The sequence below is a fragment of the Balaenoptera musculus genome, chromosome 13 (genome assembly GCF_009873245.2).
Source record: "Balaenoptera musculus isolate JJ_BM4_2016_0621 chromosome 13, mBalMus1.pri.v3, whole genome shotgun sequence".
Taxonomy (NCBI): Eukaryota; Metazoa; Chordata; class Mammalia; order Artiodactyla; family Balaenopteridae; genus Balaenoptera; species Balaenoptera musculus.
This window is the reverse complement of record NC_045797.1, coordinates 13,530,324-13,554,868: the sequence shown is the minus strand read 5'-3', so window position 1 is coordinate 13,554,868 and position 24,545 is coordinate 13,530,324. Positions and strand designations below refer to the sequence as shown.

The window sequence follows — 24,545 nt, the reverse complement described above, 5'->3', positions numbered from 1 at the left end:
TCAAGGTGACCAAAGCTACGCTCCTTCTGCAAGAGGTAGGGAAGGATCTGGTCCAGGTCTCTCTCCTAGCTTCTGCTAGTTCCTCGGCTTGTGGTTGCATAACTGGTCTCCACATGGCATACTCCCTGTGGGCATGTGTGTGTTCAAAAATTTCTCCTTTTTATAAGGACACCAACCGTATTGGATTAGGGGCCCACCCTACTCCAGTATGAGCTCATTTTAACTTAACTAATTACATCTGCAATGACTATGTCTGAATAAGGTCACGATCTGAGGTAGTGAGGGTTAGGACTTCGACATGTGAGTTTTGGAGAGATGCAACTCAACCCATAGCAGCTACCGGAGCCTGGTACAAGGTGCCGTTTGGAGAAATCCCTCTTCTCCCATATTCTGCTTCTGCCCGCAGCATGGAGGGAATTTCTCCCTGAGATTCCTCTGTCTGCTTCTGGCAGCTTCTCACTCAGCCCTCCTCTAGGAGGCAGAATTGTCCCTGGGTGGGTCAATGCCCGATCTTTTTGTTCATGTCCCCTGGTGGGTGGGGCTGCTGTGAGCATAGCTTCCCTTGGCCTGCCCAGTGTTCCTGTTCTCTCTGGCCCCATGGGAGTGACCCAGCACACAGCCCCTCTTGCTCTGGCTCCTTGCCATGTGGCTGACTGGGACAGGTCATTCCAGGGCTGCTCTACAGATCCAGCCACATCATGTGTCCCTTACAGGGTCACCTGAGTGGGCAGCCTGGGGTCTGCTTTCAGGGTGAGAATCAGACCTGACTCCGTAGGATGGAATGTGCAGATTATCAAGATTTATCAAAATGGAGGTGATCGGCGTTCCATAACCACATCAATGAAAAGCCATCAAAAGGAAAAGACTTTTTTTTAAAACAAAGTTCACTTTATTACATTAATTGTATATAACTAAAAGAATATGAAGTACAGACTTGTCTATATTCTCTTGCTGATTAGCTTGAAGGCAATGTCACCCAGTGTCATGGTCTGAAAGCCAGAAAAGACATCATGAAACATTCATCTGATGTTGAATTGTAAATGATAGTTAAGCCCCCAGTATGCTAACATATGTAGTCATTCAAAGACTCTTCTGTTTTCTATAGGACCAGAGGAAGGGTTGGCAATCTTTTCTAAAATCCCATGCTGAGTCTTTGTCACTTTACTTCCTCACGTGGAGAGTTGTCCTGCCTTTTACTGAATTCCTTTCTACATCAATGACTGTTAGAGCAAGACCATCCAAACCAGTCCAATCTGATCCAATTTCTCAAAGTTTCATTGAGCACCTACTATGGACCAAACATGTGTTGAGCACCGAGGACAAGTGTATGGGGAAACACCTGGGCATCCAGCCTGAAACTTAGTAGGTAGTGCATAATTTTCCTCCCAAAGCTGTGGAGCCAATAAAAACCTTAGATTCATTGGATCCGTAAGTTTTTGAGTTTTTGAGGGTTGCTCCTTTCTCCCCCGGCCCTTCCCTCCTGCTGATTCTCTTGAACAAGACTATGGCAATGATGTGGGGTGATGTCATCAGGGTGAAAAGGGAGCCCTTTAGTTTCAACAGCAATGAAATGGAATGGAAAGATCTAGGTTTGAACCCTAGTTCTACAACTCATTAGCTGGATGACCTTGGACAGGTCAACCTGTCTATTAAGTCCCCCATCCTGCCTCTCTCACAGGAGATGAGAGGATTAGGGGTAATGGAGCATATCAAAGACATTGGCCAGGACTGAGTCCAGGACTGAGTCCAGGACAGCTTATCTCCCACTGCCCTGCAGGTGCCTCTCTCCTCTGCTGTGAATGTGCCGGGGACTGCAAATTTCATGGTTGACCCTCACTCTCTCCCTAGTTGAGGGATTTCTCCCCTTCAACAGGGTGATGACAGACCCCTTGCGCAGTGTTCTGCCTTCTGTTACTCCCCAAAATACAACCTGTGGGCAAGGAAGAGCCGGGGGGACACTGTACTATAACTGCAGAAGAAACACTATACTATTCACTCCCACATGGGGGATAGGATGTGGCCGACAGCCAGGCACCAAGGGTGATGTGACACACACAAACCGGAGTGCCAGATCCATAAGCTGCCATGAAATTGCCAAGAATATGGTTTTCCTTATAAATGCCAAAAGGGCAAAGGCATTTACTGAGTGCCCTGGGCTTGCAAGGCAGATGGAGGTCTCTGTGTTCATTGGTTAGTGATGCAGAAGGGAAGGGTTATGGCTAACAATTACTGCAACGTCATAAAATAGAAAAAGCAATGAAACAGCCCGACTTTCTGCCAAACCAAGCCTTCCCTGAGCGTGGGTGCTGCGTCCATGGGAAGGGTTGCTCCATGAATCAGAGGACCACAGGTGGGAATAAATGGATTTCTGTCCTCCAGCCTGTGAGCGAGACTTGTGTCTACATCCCAGCAGAGTCTAAGAAGTGTGACCTGTGCTGGTGGCTTTGCACGACCCTGTGTCTCCTACCAAGCTCCTCTCCTATCCCATCCTATTTGGGTGTTGGGGAAGGAAGGGGAGAGGAGACAGGGGATGGCAGTGAGGAAGGAAGGAAGTGGGGGAAGTAGGAGTGGTCCACCCTGACCAGGAAAGTGGTGGTGGAAGGACAGCCTGAAGGAACCGGGAGAGGCAGGGAAGCACCAGCTGGGGCCACCACCAGCACATGGGGGGCTTTTGGTGAATTAGAAAAGTGTGCCCCTTCCTTAAGACACCATACTTCTCTATTGGAAAACTGCCCTAATACACTGCACTGGTTTTATTAGAACAAGATGCCTTATTAGCATCCATTGCAAGCCGGTAAGAAATGTACAAAACTCCGCCGTCTACAATGGGAGTTGGCTTCTCCTAGGGTGGTACAGTGTATCACCGTGGACTGCTGCCCTGTGAGACAGATCCAACTCAGAGGAACCCTAGCTCTGCCATTTCCTGGCTGTATGATTGCCTCAGTTTCCCCATTAAGAAAAGTCAGTGTTGGTGGGAAGATTCGAGATAACGTGTGAAAGCTGCCTGGGCACAGTGGATGTTCAGTAAGTGGTAGCAGAGATTGACCCCTGGCCCCAAGCACGAGGACCCACAAGCTCAGAGTGTCAACTTACGCTGGTGGCTGTGTCACCGTTGAATTCAGTCACGGACTTGATGCCTTTGAAAGTTGTCACCAGTTTATTCTCACCTTCCAGCTGAACCACCGCCTGCATGGGACATAAGGAATGGCCTAGGAGGAAGGGTCTGGGAGGGAGTAAACCTCTCGCTAATGAGGTTGGCTCCCTTGCATAGGTCTCTGCTTGCAGCAACCAAACCCTGTTCTCTGGCTCTGAACAGAAGTGAGGTGCATGTAAGAACTAAAGAAAATGGCAGGGCTTCTTTTGTCAGACTTTTCATCTATGGGATGTGATCTAGGAGTCAGCATAAGACCCCTAAGCTGTCTCAAATCAAACACAAATAAAATTGATTCAAGTCGCAATTCTCCAAGCCAATGGAGGGAGGGAGTAGCAAAATTCAAACTCCTGGCCAATTGGAAGGACACATATTTTTGCTTTGTATTATTTTATATTATTCCTTCTAGCACCTTTATCTTTCCTCTTGTGGTCTCCTTTTCATGCATCCAGGAAGAGGTAACAGAAACCCAGCATGGAGCATAAGACACTGGCCAATGTTAAAATTTGCCTCCCAAACGGACAATTGTAAAAGGCCTGTGGTAAAACCCATGACAGCCTGCCCCTTACCGTGGGCCATATAAGAGAATTTCCCTCCTAAAATCTATCATAGATTTCCTGACCTGTACTGTTCTATCTAGAGAAGCAGAAATCAAGAGCCATCAGAAGAGGTAAAAAAAAAGACCAACAGTTGTGCGGAGACCGATGCACAAAGTTGTCTGGGGTCAGGGGATGCTGGGGGAGAGGAGTGAAGATGGCCACTCAGCGGTACTGGTGATGCTGGGGTGTGTGGGGTTTTGGAGGGAGGAACAGAGGCCCTTTGTGGGGGGCGCCCCCCTGCCTGGATCTCCCTGCCACCGCCTGCCCACCACTCACACATCCCACACCCAGCTCTCATCGCACACCTTGGCCACAGCCCAGCGGAGGTGACACCGCCCTGCCCGCTGCCTTTGCTCTGGGAAGGGTGACTGTGCCCATTTCACAGATGAGGTAGCAAAGTCTAGGGGCTCATTGACCAACCCGCAAGGCTTGGTCTGAAGGCCTGCTTTGGTTCTTTGGTGTCGCAGGCACCTCCTTCAGGAAGTCTCTCCCCATGACCACTAGCTCTAGGCTCAGCAAAGCCATTTCCTTTGGCTCACGGATGACCTCAGGGCTCTGTTAGGGGTTTTGCACAGACTGCCACTTGCCCGTTGCTGGGCCTGGGTGATTCTGAGTCTTAGACTCCTGCTCTGGTCCTGGTTCCCCATACCCTCCATATGGGAGAGATCGGACTCTTGGGCCAGAGCTCCTCCAGAGGGTCGCAGGAAACTGGGAGCTTCCCTAAGAGCTTCTTCCTTAAGAGCTGTCTTTTCCTCTCTGCCTCTCACCCCGGCAGTGGGTTCAGAGATAGGGTATCAGCAGTGGGAATTGTGAGGTGGGAGCCTTGAGGGAGGAAGCCTGAGACCAGGTTCCAGGGAAAGTTCTGGAAGCAAAGGGTGGCTGGAGGGGGCACCTCCTACCTTGAACTTCTCCCCAGTCAGGAATTCCAGCTCACACTCCTCCCCCAAGGTGAACTCGTTCTGGATCACTTTGGAGTCAGTGATGATGGTGAACTTGAAGTGGTTCCCGTTATGCACGATTTCTGACACCGCCTTGATGTCCTTTACCTTCTGGATGAGGTCATCAGGCATACCTGGTGGAAAGCACTGGAAGTTTAGAGGTGGGCAGAGGTGGGAGCTGCATGGTCACAAGAGAAACTCCGTGATGTGGAGGGGGAGGGGAGACGCCGTGTTTTCCCGGAGGCCTCAGCATTTTCTGCAGTCCTGTGAGCAATGTGGGTTTTGACCTCTGAAAGGGCAGGTCAGCGGCCTGACTTGGCCTGATCTCATGCACCTGCTATCTTGCCAGTTGGTTTATAAAAAAAACACACCCGTCTGCCCAGGGGAAGCTTTTCTCGGCTGAGCACCTGCTTCCTACTTGCTCTCCCTCCTCATTCCTCCTACTTTAAAGCCTTCAGACTTTGCTCTTTTGAGTGTAAAGCATTTTGTCCTCCACATTCAGGGGACCATCCAGCTTGTCTCCCAAGCCAGGTCCCCACTGAGAGTGGAAGGGGAGCTCTTAATAATTATGCCAGAACGGCAGGCACACACCAGGACTGTGCCTGGCAAACCTATGTTCCCCTATCCTTACCTCCACCTCTGCCATCGAGGCTCTTGAGGAAGATGGACCAGGAGTCCCTTGCCCAGGGACAGAGCTTTACGAATTTCAGAGCATGTCTATGTTGTTACATGAATTGAGGTTCATGAAAACCAGGTGCATTGACAGTGGTGGGGAGGGTCCTGTTGCCCAGGTGAGGGATGCAGGACACAGAGAGGTGGCGTGACGTGCCCTACAGGAGAAGGTCCTAGCTCTCAGCTTCCCCGAAGCTCCTCCTCTCTCTGCCTTTGCTGTCTTCCCCACCCTCTCCTCTCAGCATCCTTCCTTGTCCCCCTGCCCCTTTGCTCCCTCCCCCTGGAGGACACTGCCCTCCCCCAGCCCCGCAGGGGACACCTGCTCACCTTCCAAGGCTCAGCCAAGGCTCGCCTTTGCTCCTCCCAAGCCTTCCCTTGATGCCCTCCCAGGACCACCACATCCTCCTGTAAGTGACCCGGTGGGCTGGGGGGAAGTGATTTAAAATGTGTCTCCGGGAACTAGTGCCGGCTTCAAATCCCAGCTCAGTTTGGGATTACTACCTGTGTGACCCTGGTTGGGATTACTTCACCTTTCAAGGCCTCAATTGCCTCAATTATAAAATGGGAAGAATAACAGTACCCAACTCAGAGTTTTCTGGTGAGGCGTTAACGGGATGTTGCCTGTCTAGGGCTTAGCATGGGGCCTGATGCTGAGTCAGCACTCAGGACACGTTAGAGCATGCTTGATTGCATTTATGTCTTCTCTTTTTCTCTAAATTGTGACCTTGGAAACGTGGCTCATTGTTATCTGTCTCCATGGTATCTGCCCAGCACAGCACTCATCTCAGCGTGGGGTTGGCCTTGAATCAAAGTTTGTTAGAAGAATGAATAAATGGGGCTTCCCTGGTGGTGCAGTGGTTGAGAGTCTGCCTGCCAATGCAAGGGACACGGGTTTGAGCCCTGGTCCGGGAAGATCCCACATGCCGCAGAGCAACTAGGCCCGTGAGCCACAACTACTGAGCCTGCGCGTCTGGAGCCTGTGCTCCGCAACAAGAGAGGCCGCGATAGTGAGAGGCCCGCGCACCGTGATAAAGAGTGGCCCCCGCTTGCCGCAACTGGAGAAAGCCCTCGCGCAGAAACGAAGACCCAACACAGCCATAAATAAAAAAATAAATAATTAAATAAAAAAATAAAAGAATGAATAAATGAATGAACGAGTAAATGAACAGGGTCACACAATGAGGTATCAGCAGAGGTGGCTTCAATCCAGATCAGACCCTAGTTCAGTGCTCCTTCCACTTGCCTAAGGCGTAGCGTTGTGCAGGGAGGAATAGCATGAGCTTCGAAAGTAACAGAACAGGACCCCTGGTCTGTGTAAAGCTTGGACCGCCGCTCCTCCCATCCAGACGTCAGGACCCCAAAGGGCCACCACGTGTAGGACCAGACCGTCATGGCCATGGCCCCCAGCCGTGGCCCAGCACTCACCGACTGCCTTCATGAAGGCCTCTAAGTTTTCCTGGCTCTGCACTTGGTACTTGCCGGAGAAGTTCATGGTGGCGACGAAGCTCCCTTCACAGCTGAGCCAACAGCACTGCTGGCAGGGCTCCCAGCATGGGCTGATTTATAGGGGGCTCCTTCCCCTTCAAGTGGAGGCCATAGGTCAGCCGCTGTCGACTCCTTTATGGCCAGGTTCAAACATTAACTCCTGAGAGCAATGGTCAACGATTAAAAAAAAAACAGGTTGGGCACAGCAGTGGTTTGCTCCAATTCAGCACACCTTGATGAGTGCCAGTCAGGTGCAAAGCCCTATGGCCCTGCAGCCTTTAAGATGCTGCTCTCCCATGAAATGTGTGTCTGTGCATATGTGTACATACCTACACGTGCATATATGTGTGTGTGTGCATGTGTATATGTATGTATACATATATACGTGGAGATGTGTATGTGTACGTGTGGATCTAGATTTAGACACTCAGAAAAATACCAAAGAATCCCTTGAATCTCAAAACCTCACCTTAGTTACCTTACGATCTCTTCTCATCTTTATCATCACACTAAGTTAATTTTTACCAAGTTGTCATCAGTCCCTAGAGCTGCTTTGTATTCTGGGAATTCCTCACAGGCTCCTCCACAGTCCAAATCAATATCCTTTTCGGGACTTCCCTGGTGATGCAGTGGTTAAGAATCCGCCTGCCAATGCAGGGGACACGGGTTCAAGCCTTGGTCCGGGAAGATCCCATATGCCACGGAGCAACTAAGCCCGGGCGCCACAACTACTGAGCCTGCACTCTAGAGCCTGTGAGCCACAACTACTGAGCCTGCAAGCCACAACTATTGAGCCCGTGTGCCACAACTACTGAAGTCTGCGTGTCTAGAGCCTGTGTTCCGATACAAGAGAAGCCACTGCAATGAGAAGCCCACTCGCCGCAACTAGAGAAAGCCCGCGTGCAGCAACGAAGACCCAGCACAGCCAAAAAAAAAAAAAATCTCCTTTTGGAAGTGTGAAAGGGTACCTTTAAACCAGGTGTGTGGAGATTGAGATGCATTTAATTAGGCAGCGACAAGATAGGGGAAGGAAGAAGGTAGGACCTGTTGGACCCCCTGAACCTGTCGGGGGCCCTCATGCCTCTAGGCTGGCTTTCACGGGGTTCGCCCTGCCCTTCTGTTCTCCTCCCCCTGGTAGCCTCCGCTATGAATCCTCTGGGCTCAGAGAACACTTTGCAAGTACCTATACTGTCATTCCTACCGGGTTTATTTCTCCCTGCCTTTTTTCCCACTGTACTTCTTCCTTGGTATTCCCAATACTGGCACGTAGCAATGTCCAATTAATGATTAGTCAGCAAATAAAAACTGTCAGCAGATAATGAGGCCACGGTGTTTCTCGTTAAACAAAAACGAGAGATACAGAATAGTCAGATAGGAATGCCCCCTCAAACCACTGAGTCACTAGGGCTGGGCAGCCAGGAGATTAGTGTGTGTGTGTGTGTGTGTGTGTGTGTGTATAAGAGAGAGAGAAAATGACAGGATAAGGGAAAGAGGGTGAGGGAGCCCGGGGTCTGTGTTCAGTGAGGTTGAGCTGCTGAGGCAGCAGGGGCTGTTCTGGGCAGGAGACTGAGAGAGAGACATCAGTTGCATCTTCCTTCTCCCTCCTGGATGATGGGGGAGGAGAGAGAACAGTGCAGCAGGCAGAAAGGAGAGGGTGTGGGGTGACCGAGTCACTAAGGCATCCCCAGTGGCAGGGAGGCAGGCAGGCTTCTAGGAAGGCTGGTGCCATCTAATCCCTGCTGGCATCTGGGTTACATAGGGTAACCCACTGGTTAATAGTTGACATGTGTCTGCCTAATGACTGTGCACTGGTTGAGCCCCGGGCTAAATTCAAGTTATACCTGAGACACCCCCCAATCCCTCCCCGCCATCAAGTGCTCTATTTGGGAGGATTTACTGGCAGTACCCTGGACACACCACGCTCTCTCATGCAGCCGCCGCCTGCCCAACACCCCTCCTCGGGTAAAGGGATGCCTGGCATATAAATTCCACATCAAGACCCTCTCCCCTTGACCGTGGATGTCAAAGACACAGCCCACAGTGCCGCTCAGTGGGCTCTAAGGTGGATAGGGGGACAGAGCATGACAAAATTTCTCCATAGGGCAGGACAGCACCAATCCCAGAGGCCTCTCAGGAAGCCTGGACCCTTTTCTGGTGTCCGAGGAAGAGCAGCCCCTGTGAACCGACTCCCTGCAGACCCTTCCGCCTGACCTGCCCTTCCTGCCACTCCGTCCAGGCAGTGCCTGGCATGACCAACTCAGAGGCTGGTCAAGGGGCTGGCACAGCCGTTGGAGACCTGACAGCTCCCATGGCAAAGGGACAGCCTCCTATTGGCTAGATTGTGTGTGTGTGTGTGTGTGTGTGTGTGTGTGTGTGAGAGAGAGAGAGAGAGAGAGAGAGAGTCTTGAAGTCACAGAAATTACTGGCCATTTCAAAATTTAACACTTGTAAGTACTTTTCCATAAAATTAAAAAAGGGTAGTGACATTTCCCGCCCACAAGCTAAGTAAACACAAGGAGAGATAAGCCTAATTGCAATGACAAAGTTCAAGTGGCTTTAAAGAAAAAAAGAATCCCACTTCATGGGCCCAGCTTCTGAGTTTTGTCCACTCGCAGCCTCCAGCCCCCTCTAAACCCCACCAGACATCCCCTCTCCTCACTTTCCCTACTCAGATGAGCAACGTGCAGGCGTGGGAGGGGTGACAGCCTCTTGGTAGCCAGGATATGACTGCCATTTATTTGAGGCCAGGCACCTCTGCACTTGGATCTGATCCCAGGATGTCTGCAGCGCCAGTTTCCCCATTTGCTGGGTGTTTCAGGAGATGCCATGTACTTCACTAGAGGCAGGGCTGCAGGAGGGGAAGGACTTGAGTCTGGGTCCAGCTCTTCTCGCTAACAGACGTGTGACCCTGGACAAATCATTCAACCTCACTGGGCCTCCACTTCCTTATCTATTAAATGGTCCTGACATTCTCTGCCTAGTGAAAGCTCTGTGTCAACCCAAGTCCTTCAGGAAAGTGAAGTCAGAGGGCATCAGAACACTTTGCATCTGCTTGGGCCAGGTGTCCAGAGGTATCTCCAGCCCAGGGCCAACTTTTATGTTTATCTCCTGACTTGGGGACAAGCTTCCTTCCCATCTCCCTGGGCCAGTGGTAATGTCTCCAGATGCCCCAGCCTCAGCTCACTGCTTACTTCTCTGACTTACAATTCTTACAGTGCTCCTGGCATCTGGGGATTTTTCTTTCTTTCTTGAGGCCTCAGCTGTACATCAGAAAAGCTGTTATGGTTCAAGCTGCACATTCGATGCATCCTGAGGGAAGAGTTTGTATCAGCTCCGTGTCATCAGTCCTGCAAGTCCTGTGTTTTTATCATGTGCTGTTTCAAATCTTTTTGGTGGGGGGACTTCCCTGGTGGCGCAGTGGATAAGACTCCACGCTCCCAATGCAGGGAGCCGGGGTTCAATCCCTGGACAGGGAACTAGATCCCACATGTATACTGCAACTAAGAGTTCGCATGCCACAACTAAGGAGGCCACATGCCGCGGCTAAGGAGCCCACGTGCTGCAACTAAGGAGCCGGCGAGCTGCAACTAAAGGAGCCCTGGAGCCGCAACTAAGGAGCCTGTGAGCTGTAACTAAGGAGCCCACTTGCTGCAACTAAGACCTGGTGCAACCAAATAAATAAATATATATTAAAAAAAATCTTTTCGGTGGAATTTCAGGATGTACATCCTTTGACGAAACTTTTAAAAGACATTCTTAAGCCTTGCTTTTCATATGCTTATTCTTGTCTCTTCAATCATTGTAAATTCCTTCAAGAATCCCCCCTATAAAAACTGTCCGGTACCTAGAATGGGATCTGCCTTAAAACCCCTCAATGTCCTTGGCCTTTTAGAGGTCTGCCTGCTTGAAGTAGCCCCAGGGGTACAAAAGGACAAATATGCCAAACAAGAATTGTGGGGTGTGGCTTGCCCTGTAAAGGGAATCACACTTACACAGATTATACTGAAAAACGTATTCAACAATATTTCCCTTTACACCATAACTTTTAGGAATATCCCTATTGTGTAAAGTGAGACTTTCCTGTGATTTCCTTTGGGCCCCCCGGTGAGTTCTCCTTTACTGTGACACGGTAGAGTAGAAAATCCTGTGGATTATGTGGAAGGTAGTGGCACTAACTCGAGGGCTGATGTAATCAAGGAAGAACTCAAAGCTTATCTGCAAGGCTGGTTCATAAGGCTCCTGTGTTGGCTGTAAAAGCTAATAGTGTTTGCTTGTCCTGTGTCCATGTGTCCTTATGTCCCTTGCCCTCTGAGGGTTGGAGGCTTCCAGTTGGCTTCAAAGTCAGCCTGGCACTTCAAAGAGAAATCTCTCCTCAGCAACCCTTGGCCAACTAGCCACCCCGACCCTGCAGCCCTGCATTCTCTCTGCCTTAGAGTCGTGAATCATCAGCCCTTTAGAGCCAGAATGGTCACTCCACTGACATCCCTCAAGGCTCAGCTCCACAGTCCCTCTCCATATAGCCCTCCTGGGGGTTCTGTTCCTCTAGATCGACATCCCCAATCATCACTTCTATTTGATTCCATGAATTCTATTACATTAAGAGTGATAAAATGCAGCTTCCACTAATTGACTACTAAGTAGGTGCTTTCTCTGAAAATTCTTACTGAATTCTCAAAGCAATACTCTAAGGTAAGCATTATTGTCCCCATTTTTCAGGAGAGAAAACTAAGGTAAGAAGAGGTTAGTAATGGCTACCCAAATAGGAAGTTGCCAAATAGGAGCTTGAACCCCGTCTGCTGGACCCAAAACTTATGGTTTTGACTTTTGTTTTTTCCATATTATAATTTTTAAAGGTATATCTTGGTTATTCTGATGAAAATTCTTCTAAACCAGAGCTTAGCATTACACTTTCCATGGAGCACGGGTCTAGAAAATGTTGACAAGACAATAGTCCAGGTGCTATTGACCTCTTGAGTCATTGATGGTTGGGTTACTGTTGGTTTAGAAATGTCCTGTTACCCTAGGTCAACTAACTGGACAGTCAACGTGCATGAAGACTGATCTTGAAGAAATGAAAGGTCCTGAGGTGGCTGCTGAGCCCTTGTTCAGTAGAGGTGCCGTGCAAAGCATAGTTTATTGAATTCTAATTCTTTAAAGCTAGTATCTGCTGTTCTTCCTGTATTGGATTTACTGGAATATCCCATTTGGGCCACTCTGTAAGCACTCACCTTGTGCTTCATGGTGATTGCCTGCATCATTCTGTTCCCTCCTCCAGGATAGACTTTCCCCAGCCTCGGATCCCACCGAAGCCACAGGCATCAGATAATTCATCCTCTTCTTGACTATTCACTCAACAAGCAATACTCTGACCTACTGTGTGAAGTTCCGGCAGGGGTTATATTTTGAATCTACAAAGGAACTCCCTGTCTAGTAAGGAGCATGAAGAGAGTCAAAACTGCCCTTTGAATAGCATGAAGTTTAAATAATACTTCAAAATGTAGGGGATGATTGAATTAAGAGTAAGAAGTAATTTTTAAAAAATATTTATTTTATTTTTATTTGGTTGCGCTGGGTCTTAGTTACAGCAGGAGGGCTCCTCAGTTGTGGCATGCATGTGTGATCTCATTCCCTGACCAGGGATCGAACCCACGCCCCCTGTATTGGGAGCACGGCGTCTTAACCACTGCATCACCAGAGAAGTCCCAAGAAGGGATTTTCCGGACAGGGAAGGAATCAGGATAGTTTCATGAATAGAGAACAAAGCATGCAAAGGCGTGAAAAAATATACTGTTGCTGAAGAAAGGCATGTCATTTGGGGAGGAAGGATAGAGAGGAGGATGGAAGAGTCTCTGTAGGGGAACCGGAGATGGGAGCTGGAGAGGGAGGCCACAACCAGATAGTGACAGGGAGGCTGGACTGTATTCCCCAGCCTATAGTTTCCCAAAATGGGGTATATATCAGTACAAGAGATGATTTTAGATGGGATATAGATGGACAATTTACATATTAATAGTTTTGCACTTAGTCAAACATGTACTAGAAAAATATACATCAACTTATGACCTCATGAATATTATTGCCTTGGATAAGGTCAGGTTGTTTTTTTTAAGGAGTCACTTAGAGAAAAATACTACATAACTAATAGTACAGGAGTCCAGGGTGGAGAACAGATATTACCCTAGGTATTTCAAATGCAGGAATTGAATATGGGAGATTGGTTACCAAGGTGATGGAAGAGCTGGAAGAGCAAAAGGGAATTTGAAGCTGCTGATGCCTCTGGGCTGGAACCCAGAGATCTACACCTGCTTCTACAGTGTTGGAGGTTGCTGGTACCTTCAGTTCTGGATCCATCTTGACCAAGCTGCTGGAATCTAGAGCCACTGCACTCCTGCTGCCACAGCAGCAACCACGAGAACTTCAAGTAACTGCTGCAGAAGGAAGAGTGTTTCCTCCTGCTGATTTCCAGTTGCCCTCTGGTTGGGTGATTGGCATACCCTACATCCTAACAGAAAAGCAGCTGTATGGTGTTAGGGAGTGTTCTAATTTCATACTTTTACATGTACCTGTTCAGTTTTCCCACCACCACTTATTGAAGAGGCTGTCTTTTCTCCACTGTATATTCTTGCCTCCTTTATCAAAGATAAGGTGACCATATGTGCGTGGGTTTATCTCTGGGCTTTCTAACCTGTTCCATTGACCTATATTTCTGTTTTTGTGCCAGTACCATATTGTCTTGATTACTGTAGCTCTGTAGTACAGTCTGAAGTCTGGGAGCCTGATTCCTCCAGCTCCGTTTTTCTTTCTCAAGATTGCTTTGGTTATTTGAGGTCTTTTGTGTTTCCATATAAATTTTGCAATTTTTTGTTCTAGTTCTGTGAAAAATGCCATTGGTAGTTTGATAGGGATTGCATTGACTCTGTAGAGTGCTTTGGGTAGTATAATCATTTTCACAGTGTTGATTCTTCCAATCCAGGAACATGGTATATCCCCCCATCTGTTTGTATCATCTTGAATTTCTTTCATCAGTGTCTTAAAGTTTTCTGCATACAGGTCTTTTGTCTCCTTAGGTAGGTTTATTCCTAGGTATTTTATTCTTTTTGTTGCAATTGTAAATGGGAGTGTTTCCTTAATTTCTCTTTCAGATTTTTCATCATTAGTGTATAGGAATGCAGGAGATTTCTGTGCATTAATTTTGTATCCTGCTACTTCACCAAATTCACTGATTAGCTCTAGTAGATTTCTGGTGACATCTTTACGATTCTCTATGTATAGTATCATGTCATCTGCAAACAGTGACAGGTTTACTTCTTCTTTTCTAACTTGGATTCCTTTTATTTCTTTTTCTTCTCTGATTGCTGTGGCTAAAACTTCCAAAACTATGTTGAATAATAGTGGTGAGAGTGGGCAACCTTGTCTTGTTCCTGATCTTAGTGGAAATGGTTTCAGTTTTTCACCATTGAGAAAGATGTTGGCTGTCGGTTTGTCATATATGGTCTTTATTATGTTGAGGTAAGTTCCCTCTATGCCTACTTTCTGGAGGATTTTTAACATAAATGGGTGTTGAATTTGGTCAAAAGCTTTTTTTGCATCTACTGAGATGATCATGTGGTTTTTTTCCTTCAGTTTGTTAATATGGTTTATCACATTGATTGATTTGCATGTATTGAAGAATCCTTGCATTCCCTGGATAAACCCCACTTGATCATGGTGTATGATCCTTTTAATGTGCTGTTGGATTCTGTTTGCTAGTATTTTGTTGAGGATTTTTGCATCTATGTTCATCAGTGATACTGGCCTGTAGTTTTCTTTTTTTGTGACATCGTTGTCTGGTTTTGGTATCAGGGTGATGGTGGCCTCATAGAATGAGTTTGGGAGTGTTCCTCCCTCTGCTCTATTTTGGAAGAGTTTGAGAAGGATAGGTGTTAGCTCTTCTCTAAATGTTTGATAGAATTCACCTGTGAAGCCATCTGGTCCTGGCTGGTCCTTGTTGGAAGATTTTTAATCACAGTTTCAATTTCAGTGCTTGTGATTGGTCTGTTTATATTTTCTATTTATTTGTGGTTCAATCTCAGAAGGTTGTGCTTTTCTAAGAATTTGTCCATTTCTTCCAGGTTGTCCATTTTATTGGCATATAGTTGCTTGTAATAATCTCTCATGATCCTTTGTATTTCTGCAGTGTCAGTTGTTACTTCTCGTTTTTCATTTCTAATTCTATTGATTTGAGTCTTCTCTCTTTTTTTCTTGATAAGTCTGGCTAATGGTTCATCAATTTTGTTTATCTTCTCAAAGAACCAGCTTTTAGTTTTATTGATCTTTGCTATCATTTCCTTCATTTCTTTTTCATTTATTTCTGCTCTGATCTTTATGATTTCTTTCCTTCTGCTAAATTTGGGGTTTTTGTTCTTCTTTCTTTAATTGCTTTAGGTGTACGTTTAGGTTGTTTATGTGAGATTTTTCTTGTTTCTTGAGGTGGGATTGTATTGCTATAAACTTCCCTCTTAGAACTGCTTTTGCTGCATCCTATAGGTTTTGGGTCATTGTGTTTTCATTGTCAATTGTCTCTAGGTAATTTTTGATTTCTTCTTTGATTTCTTCAGTGATCTCTTGGTTATTTCATAGTGTATTGTTTAGCCTCCATTTGTTTGTATTTTTTATAGACTTTGTCCTGTAATTGATATCTAGTCTCATAGCATTGTGGTCGGAAAGGATACTTGATACGATTTCAATTTTCTTAAATTTACCAAGACTTGATTTGTGACCCAAGATAGGATGTATCCTGGAGAGTGTTCCATGAGCACTTGAGAAGAAAGTGTATTCTGTTGTTTTTGGATGGAATGTCCTATAAATATGAATTAAGTCCATCTTGGTTAATGTATCATTTAAGGCTTGTGTTTCCTTATTTATTTTCATTTTGGATGATCTGTCCACTGGTGAAAGTGGGGTGTTAAAGTCCCCTACTATGATTGTGTTACTGTCGATTTCCCCTTTTATGGCTGTTAGCATTTGCCTTATGTATTGAGGTGCTCCTAAGTTGGGTGCATGCATATTTACAACTGTTATATCTTCTTCTTGGATTGATTCCTTGATCATTATGTAGTGTCCTTCTTTGCCTCTTGTAAGAGTCACTATTTTAAAGTCTATTTTGTCTGATATGAGAATTGCTACTCCATCTTTCTTTTGATTTCCATTTGCGTGGAACATCTTTTTCCAACCCCTCACTTTCAGTCTGTATGTGTCCCTAGGTCTGAAGTGGGTCTTTTGTAGACAGCATATGTATGGGTCTTGTTTTTGTATCCATTCAGCCAGTCTATGTCTTTTGGTTGGAGCATTTAATCCATTTACATTTAAGGTAATTATTGATATGTATGTTCCTATTACCATTTTCTTAATTGTTTTGGCTTTGTTATTGTAGGTCTTCCCCTTCTCTTGTGTTTCCTTCCTAGAGAAGTTCCTTTAGCATTTGTTGTAAAGCTGGTTTGGTGGTGCTGAATTCTCTTAGCTTTTGATGGTCTGTAAAGGTTTTAATTTCTCCGTAGAATCTGAATGAGATCCTTGCTGGGTAGAGTAATCTTGGTTGTAGGTTTTTCCCTTTCATCACTTTAATTATGTCCTGCCACTCCCTTCTGGCTTGCAGAGTTTCTGCTGAAAGATCAGCTGTTAACCTTATGGGGATTCTCTTTTATGTTATTTGTTGCTTTTCCCTTGCTGCTTTTAATATTTTTTCTTTGATTTTAATTTTAGATAGTTTGATTAATATGTGTCTTGGCGTGTTTCTCCTTGGATTTATCCTGTATGGGACTCTCTGTGCTTCCTGGACTTGGTTGACTATTTCCTTTCCCATATTAGGGAAGTTTTCAACTACAATCTCTTCAACTATTTTCTCAGTCCCTTTCTTTTTCTCTTCTTCTTCTGGGACCCCTATAATTAGAATGTTGGTGTGTTTAATGTTGTTCCAGAGATCTCTGAGACTGTCCTCAATTCTTTTCATTCTTTTTTCTTTATTCTGCTCTGTGGTAGTTATTTCCACTATTTTTTCTTCCAGGTCACTTATCTGTTCTTCTGTCTCAGTTATCCTGCTATTGATTCCATCTAGAGAATTTTAAATTTCATTTATTGTGTTGTTCATCAGTTTGTTTGCTCTTTAGTTCTTCTAGGTCCTTGTTAAACGTTTCTTTTATTTTCTCCATTCTATTCCTAAGATTTTGGATCATCTTTACTATCATTACTCTGAATTCTTTTTCAGGTAGACCGCCTATCTCCTCTTTATTTATTTGGTCTAGTGGGTTTTTGCTTGCTTCTTCATCTGCTGTGTATTTCTTTCTCTTGCTCCTTCATCTGCTGTGTATTTCTTTCTCTTCTCATTTTGTGTTTGGGGTCTCCTTTTTGCAGGCTGCAGGTTCGTAGTTCCCGTTGTTTTTGGTGTCTGCCTCCAGTGGCTAAGGTTGGTTCAGTGGGTTGTGTAGGCTTCCTGGTGGAGGGGACTGGTGCCTGTGTTTTGGTAGATGAAGCTGGATCTTGTCTTTCTGGCGGGCAGGACTGCGCCCGGTGGTGTGTTTTGGGGTGTCTGTGAACTTATTATGATTTTAGGCAGCCTCTCTGCTAATGGGTGGGGTTGTGTTCCTGTCTTACTAGTTGTTTGGCATGGGGTGTCCAGCACTGGAGTTTGCTGGTTGTTGAGTGGAGCTGGGTCTTAGCGCTGAGATGGAGATCTCTGGGAGAGCTCTTGCCGATTGATACTAGGTGGGGCTGGGAGGTCTCCAATGGACCAATGCCCTGAACTTGGCTCTCCCAGCTCAGAGGCTCAGTCCTGACACCCAGCTGGAGCACCAGGACCCTGTCAGCCACACGGCCAGGTATGTGGGGAATTTCTTGCCTTTTGGGAAGTCTGAGGTCTTCTGCCAGCATTCAGTAGGTGTTCTGTAGGAGTTGTTCCACATGTAGATCTATTTATGATGTATTTGTGGGGAGGAAGGTGATCTCCACATCTTACTCCTCCGCCACCTGGAAGGTCCCCCTCTCATTCCTTTTTTAGCTTTAGATATTATCAATGACTCATTATCATGGAAGATTAGGATCATGAAGCTTATTTGGTGGTTTTCAGGTGTGCAGCTGGGCACACCTGTGTCGTCTTGCTGTCAGGAAATGCCCCAGACGTGCCCCATATCACCTGCCACAGAAAGTCCAACCTCTCCTCACTGGGTGGAGCGTGGGTGGGACACGCAAAAGTGATAGAAGGTGGTCCCAGCTGGAGATCATGAAAAGAATTTAAGTATAATATCACCAATCTGTACACGAGGTACCTGGCCAGGAGGTAGGGGGAACACAGTAAGAAAAGATAATTCTCATGGCAAAATTCTAGTTTTGCCAATTTTCTAGGAAAACATCGGGCAGTAATTTCCAGTCTACCATGGACACCAATATTCTAGTATTTGCTTGATATTTTAATCCTTTAGGCGCATGGATATGTATGTCATATACAGTTTTATGAATTAAAGTAAAAAAAAAAAGGAAAACCTTATTGCCATTCCCAGGACCCCTCCCCGTGCCCCCCTTCCCCGCATCAACCAAAATCGGAACTGGGGCTGACAGCAATAAGCCACGGCAGCCAGTACTCTTGACCGAATACTGCCATCTAGTGGCAACGAATGTAAACACCCTGGTTTATGCTGGAATCAGGAACCAGAGAGTTGGAACTCAGGTTGGCAGTACCAGGCGCGAGAGCAGGGAGCCACACGCTCTGTATCACTCAACTTCCTGCATGGCGTGAATGGGTAGAGAGAAGCCCACTTCTGTTCCACCTAAAGCTGTAAACCCGAGTCGCCCAGGCTAGACCAGGGGCCTCCTCCTCTGTGAAACCGTGACTGCATCTCCTGAGCCCCAGCTCTGTGTGCTGAGCCAGGCCTGTGCTTGCTTCCCCTGCAGCACTCCTCGGTTGGGCTGTGTGTGTCTTTCTGTCTGTCCCTGTCCCTCTGCCCTGCAGACTATGGGATCCTGAAGGGCAGAGCCTGGAGCCTGGCCCAGTGCCTGGTACTTTTTTAGGTGTCCAATATATATAAAATATCTTTAATCATACATCATATATATATATAATTTTATGGAATAAAAATGAGTGAATGGCAGAGTAAGTGTTCATCACTTTAATAATGTCCTCTCCAGAGAATGAGAGCTCTACTTCTCTTAAATCATTTTCTAAATGCGGAGGATACTGTGATGTTCTGCTCACATCCTCCTTCAGGAAGAAAAAGCTTCTTCCCCAGCGGCTGGGAACTGCTGGGAGAAGACCTTCAGCCCACAGCCTTCTTTGGAGATTGTATCAGCTGATGGTACAATTGTAGACAGCGATTGTATCAGCCTCGTCCAAGGTCATACCTCCCCCCGGGGTAGCCGTGTCCAATGACTGACCGATGTAGGAGTGATTTATAGAATCATATCTGATTCCTGAAGATGTTGTGATGTCTCTAAGGTCTGCCCCCAGGGACCTAGTGTGCCTCCTTCCCCAAGCCCTGGCTAACTTGCCCCATTTCTGCACCAGGGGAAACGGACCATTCTCCCCTCCCCTCTTACAGCTTGGGATACACCTCCAGCATTCCTACTCCTTCCTTTCAGGTAGCTCAGCTGAGTATCATAGGTTTTTAAAATATTTCCTGTGTTTTAAACTGTTCCCCTTCCCTCTGTGCCCCTGTGTGACTCGCATTGTTTCCTGGCCCTGGTGCTTTCCTTCCTTCCCTTGGCAGGTGTTTTCCTGACTCTGCTTGTGGAGTCCTGTTGTGAGATAGATGGTCAACAAGTTCCGAGTCTCCCACAGAGTATTCAGACAAATACTTCCCACCTTCACTCTCTGCCTGTCATTCTACTTAGGAAGAAGCTGCTAGACCAGGGTGGATCTGTAAAGGGCCAGATAGTAAACATATTAGGCTTTGTGGGTGTGGATGAAAAATGTCACCTGTCGTATCAGTAAACAAAAGATGCTGGGACCATCAAGCCATTGGCCACTGCAGCCTCCATCGACTGTGCACCCTGAGGGGACTCAGGATGGAGAAAAGCAAGATACTGGCCCTAGACAGCTGCGGTGCACATCGAGGGAATGATTTCAGTGAGCCCAGACTTTTACATCTTCCCATACATAGAAAAGCGCTCAATTCATTCACTTGAGATGTCTGGTTTCCTTTAATTAATAGTAATCTCTTAATGTTCTGACCACCTGGTCTTTGCTGCAAAAACGCCTATATATCCTGGCTTCTCCCTTACCTCTTCAGAGCAGTCCCTCAGAGCTATCCAAGAGGCTGCCTCCCGGGCTTAAGTCTTCAGCCTGTCCACCGAATAAAACACAATTCTCAACTTCCGTGCATTTTTTTTTTCAGTTGACAGGGGCCATAGAGTCTGTGGTGCAGCTTCTCCACTCTGCTGTCTTAGTGCAAAAGCAGCCATAGGTGGTACTCAGATGAATGGGCACAGCTGGGTTCCAGTAAAACTGTATCCAGAAGAACAGACAGTGGGCCAGATTTAGCCCGTGGGCTATAGTTTGCTGACCCCTGTCCTAGACAGTCAACATCTCCTCCCAGCCTGGGCTTGATCTATGACTGTCCTGCCTGACTCGTGTCCCATGTTGTCTCAGGCTTGTTCTCTGTGACCCTGACCTGTGTCATCCACATGCCGTGTACAATACCTGTGTCAACTTGATGGTCGCTTATCGTTTTGTAACTCACTTGAAGTAATAAATTATTTTATGTTGACCTTACTCTTTTGTCTTTCTAAAATTTGTTGAGAAAGACAAAATAGAGTAACCACACTCAGAGTAGCATTAGTTATTAAAAAGAGTTAACTGAGTGTTCTCATTCCCGGTCAGGGTGCTGGTAAGAACCTTGGGACCAGGAGGAAGGGAAGGTGTCAGGGTAGAGAGAGGGAAAATCATCTCAATTGCTGTAGTAATGTCTTCCTTCCTCCTTAAGCAAATACTTTATGGGGCATTTACTATATGACAGGCACTGTCTGAGCACAGGGGATAAATCAGAGAATGGAACAGAACTATTCCCTATTTTTCTGGGAGCTTCCATTATGGTGAGGAGAAACCAGTGACCCTCTGGAGTGTCTGGTGGTGATAAGTTTATGGAGAAGAGTAAAGCAGCGTAGAAGGATAACTAAGTACTGTTTTTAGACCAAGTGGTTATGGAAGCCCTTTCGAATCAGGAGACCTGGGAGCAAAAACCTGACTGCATCGAGAGGAAGATCATTCTGGGCAGAGGACAAAGTGGTTGCAAAGACCTGAAGTGGCGCCATGTTTGTCACGTGGAGGAAAAGGTGGGCACCGTTGTGGCCGGAGCAGAGAGAGCGAGGAGGAGAGTAGAGGGGATGAAGTTAAATGTTAATGCACTTGGGGGCTTCCCTGGTGGCACAGTGGTTGAGAATCTGCCTGCTAATGCAGGGGACACGGGTTCAAGCCCTGGTCTGGGAAGGTCCCACATGCCGCGGAGCAGCTGGGCCTGTGTGCCACAACTACTGAGCCTGCGCGTCTGGAGCCTGTGCTCCGCAACAAGAGAGGCCGCGATAGTGAGAGGCCCGCGCACTGCGATGAAGAGTGGCCCCCGCTTGCCACAACTAGAGAAAGCCCTCCCACAGAAACGAAGACCCAACACAGCCAAATAAATAAATAAATAAAAATTAAAAAAAATGTTAATGCTCTTATATTTCTAATTGCCTCTAAAAAGGAGCTGTTGCTCCAATTGTTTCCTGAAATATGAATCCAGGCTCATTGTCATGAAGGATGCCATGCTCTATATTAAGAGCTCATGATTTCACTAACCCCTTCATGAACTTCTGTGTTGGACATTTTTAGGTGTCCAAACAAAGGCCATTTGGAAGCACTGTATTGTGAGCATTACACTGAGTCAATCTTCCTCACCACCCGTGAGAGAGTCCCCATAAAAAGCTTCCTCTCTATCCCCCCCAAACCCTTTTCCTATTTCCCTAGCTGCCATTTTTACCTTTATTCAAGGTAGCTTGTTAGCCCATTGTTCTTCTTTTATTTAATTATTTATTTATTTATTTATTTATTTATTTATTTATTTATTTATGGCTGTGTTGGGTCTTCGTTGTTGCGCGCGGGCTTTCTCTAGTTGTGGCGAGCGGGGGGTACTCTTCATTGTGGTGTGCGGGCTTCTCATTGTGGTGGCTTGTCTTGTCGTGGAGCATGGGCTCTAGGCACGCAGGCTTCAGTAGCTGCAGCACTTGGGCTCAGTAGTTGTGGCTCGCAGGCTCTAGAGCGCAGGCTCAGTAGTTGTGGCGCACGGGCTTAGTTGCGCAGCGGCATGTGGGATCTTCCCGGACAAGGGATCGAACCCGTGTCCCCTGCACTGGCAGGTGGATTCTTAACCACTGAGCCACCAGGAAAGCCCTCCTTGTTCTTCTTGAGGTGTTTTTTTATTACAACGGTCAAATGCAAAATTTCTCTAAATATGCCAACAGATCACTTGAATCAGAGTCACCTGGGGCACTTGTTAAAAATAAAGATTCCTGGGTCCCTGCCACTGACTTTCTTAATCAGAATCTTAGAGATGGCACCCAGGAATCTGCATTTAAAACAAACTTCTTAGGTACTTGCTACTCAAAGTGGGGTTCTCAGACCAGCAATATTGGTCTCACCTGAAAACTTGTTAAAAATGCAGAATCTCAGGCTCCACCCCGGATCTACTGAATTAAAATCCACATTTAACAAAATCCTCAGGTGAAGCTTTGGTATATTAAAGTTTGAGAAGCATAGGCCTAAATCATGTTTATACACCTTGGAGAGTGAGAAGCACTGACCTAACACCATCAAAAGGTTCTTAGTATAGGGTCTACATTCGGGTTTGGGCCATGGAAAATGGTTGCTTGGCTCACCCAGAGGAAAAAGAAAGTTACACAGCCTGCAGATTCCCTTTCTGCATTTAAGATCACTTCAGTCTATGCGGATTGTCTAATTCTCAATGTATGCAACTGCAAAAGTGCGTTTTCATGCTGAAGCTTGAAACTTTCTTGCTGACCATTGTTTTCCAGGGATGTTTAACACGGCCACCATTAGTGTGATGGAATTTCACACTAGTATCCAATCAACCTCTGTAGGCTGGCCTTTGCTAAATGAGTTACCAGTGACATCCAGATGGCTGATATTTTAAACAAGTCAATTTTGTTGTCTATGCATTTTATTCATTCATTCAGTAAGCATGTACTGAGTGTGGCCAGGAACTGTTCTAGGGGAGAGAGTGGTGGATACAACAACTAAGGTCCACGCTCTCATAGAGCTTCCATTAGAATAGAGAGGAGAGAAAAACAGCCAACAAGCACATGAGTCTGAGAGCAATAAATGCTATGAAGAAAATAAAAAAAGAGCAACACGAAGTAACATTAACTGCAGAACTGTTTGTACCCTTCTCAAATGCATTCTACAAGTTTCTCAAAAGTTATTGAGTAAAACCAGTTATCAGAACATTAAAAGGCATCTCTGATTCTTATTAATTAGGCACAATTACTGCTATTCCAAATAAATTCAGAAATGGAGGAAGTTATTTAGTACGATAGAAAAGGGTGCATAACTAATACATATAAGAACCATACAGGGACTTCCCTGGTGGTCCAGTGGTTAAGACTCCGCCCTTCCAGTGCTGGGGAGGTGGGTTTGACCCCTGGTCGGGGAACTAAGATCCCACATACCCTGGCGTGGCCAAAAAAAAAAAAAGAACCATACATATAAGAAGCGTCCAGCAATAGAAGATGCTTGGTTGGTTGTGAGCATTGTAACAAACTCTGCGGCATCTTATGGCATTTTTGCCATGGGTCTCAGTTTCTCTAGCCTTTGAGTTATTAAGTACACTTGATGCAGGGGATGGAAACTCTTTGCAGGTCCCTGCCTGACCTAGATTCCTCTCTGGGAATGGCCCCTCTGGCCGTTGTGTGAATTCCATGACAACAATCTATAAGCTGAGCAGTGACGAGTCAGACTTCCTCTTTCAGGAATTTGAGACCCACTCAGACTGGAGTCAGCCAACGGCAGGTGCGTAGACTTATATGGATGTGGACACCATGTGTGGGTCAAAGTTTGGAGGGCAGGTAACTTGAGTAAGCAGAGACCACAGGTTTAGGAGAATGTCATAAATAGAAGGAAGATAGCAGACGTAACGGCAACACCAGAGGGCAGCCATTCCCTCCATCCCCATGAGGTCCAGTGGGACCACCTACAGTGACCAAGCCCAGCCTAGAGGCAAGTCTAAACCTTATCCGGCATCTGTCACATCCAGTTCCACAAATTTTGCCATCTAAGTGGGTCGGGTCCCAGGAGCAGGGACGTGAATCCAAGGGCATTTGGCTATATCTGGAAGACATTTTTTCACGTCTTGCTTTTTTTCTTTAAAATAAATTGGGGAGGCATCTTACCCTAGAATATATCTGTGCTTAATAAAAAGTGTTTTCCTACAATACGATGTCATGTATCCCTGTGGATTCTGAATTCCTGACTCACTAGCCCTAGTTTGAGAAACAGTTTGTCAGCCTTCCAGTTTTTGTAGGTGGGAAGCATGAAGCCCAGAGACGATAAGGGCCTTTCTTCTTTCCATCTTGCGCTCAGTTTTCTACCCAGAAACGTGCGACGATGTGGTGCTTCCGGGGCTGCAAGGAAGACTTAAGAGACTGTGAATAAAGCGCTTAGCAAAGTGTCAGAAAAGCATACTA

At 46.3% G+C, this 24,545-nt stretch overlaps 1 protein-coding gene across 1 annotated transcript; it reads right to left on the bottom strand.

The window, feature by feature from the left end:
• Positions 1-872: 872 nt before the first annotated feature.
• On the bottom strand, positions 873-6,909 carry FABP1 (fatty acid binding protein 1). Its single transcript, XM_036873498.1, has 4 exons — positions 6,786-6,909; positions 4,650-4,822; positions 3,094-3,186; positions 873-989 (listed from the first exon to the last, which is right to left on the bottom strand). Exons 1-4 carry the CDS (start codon positions 6,850-6,852, stop codon positions 939-941), a joined length of 384 nt encoding a protein of 127 aa, XP_036729393.1. The 5' UTR covers positions 6,853-6,909; the 3' UTR covers positions 873-938.
• Positions 6,910-24,545: the final 17,636 nt, after the last annotated feature.

Bases quoted from the DNA above. Each gene is read 5' to 3' on its own strand.
- FABP1 (XM_036873498.1), bottom strand. From the start codon at position 6,852: ATGAACTTCTCCGGCAAGTACCAAGTGCAGAGCCAGGAAAACTTAGAG. The intron at 3,187-4,649 runs GTAGGAGGTGCC...TGTCCCATGCAG, and splicing joins TGACTGGGGAGAAGTTCAAG to GCGGTGGTTCAGCTGGAAGG. The intron at 990-3,093 runs GTAAGTTGACAC...TCTGGCTTTCAG, and splicing joins ACGGTGACACAGCCACCAGC to ACCATGACACTGGGTGACAT.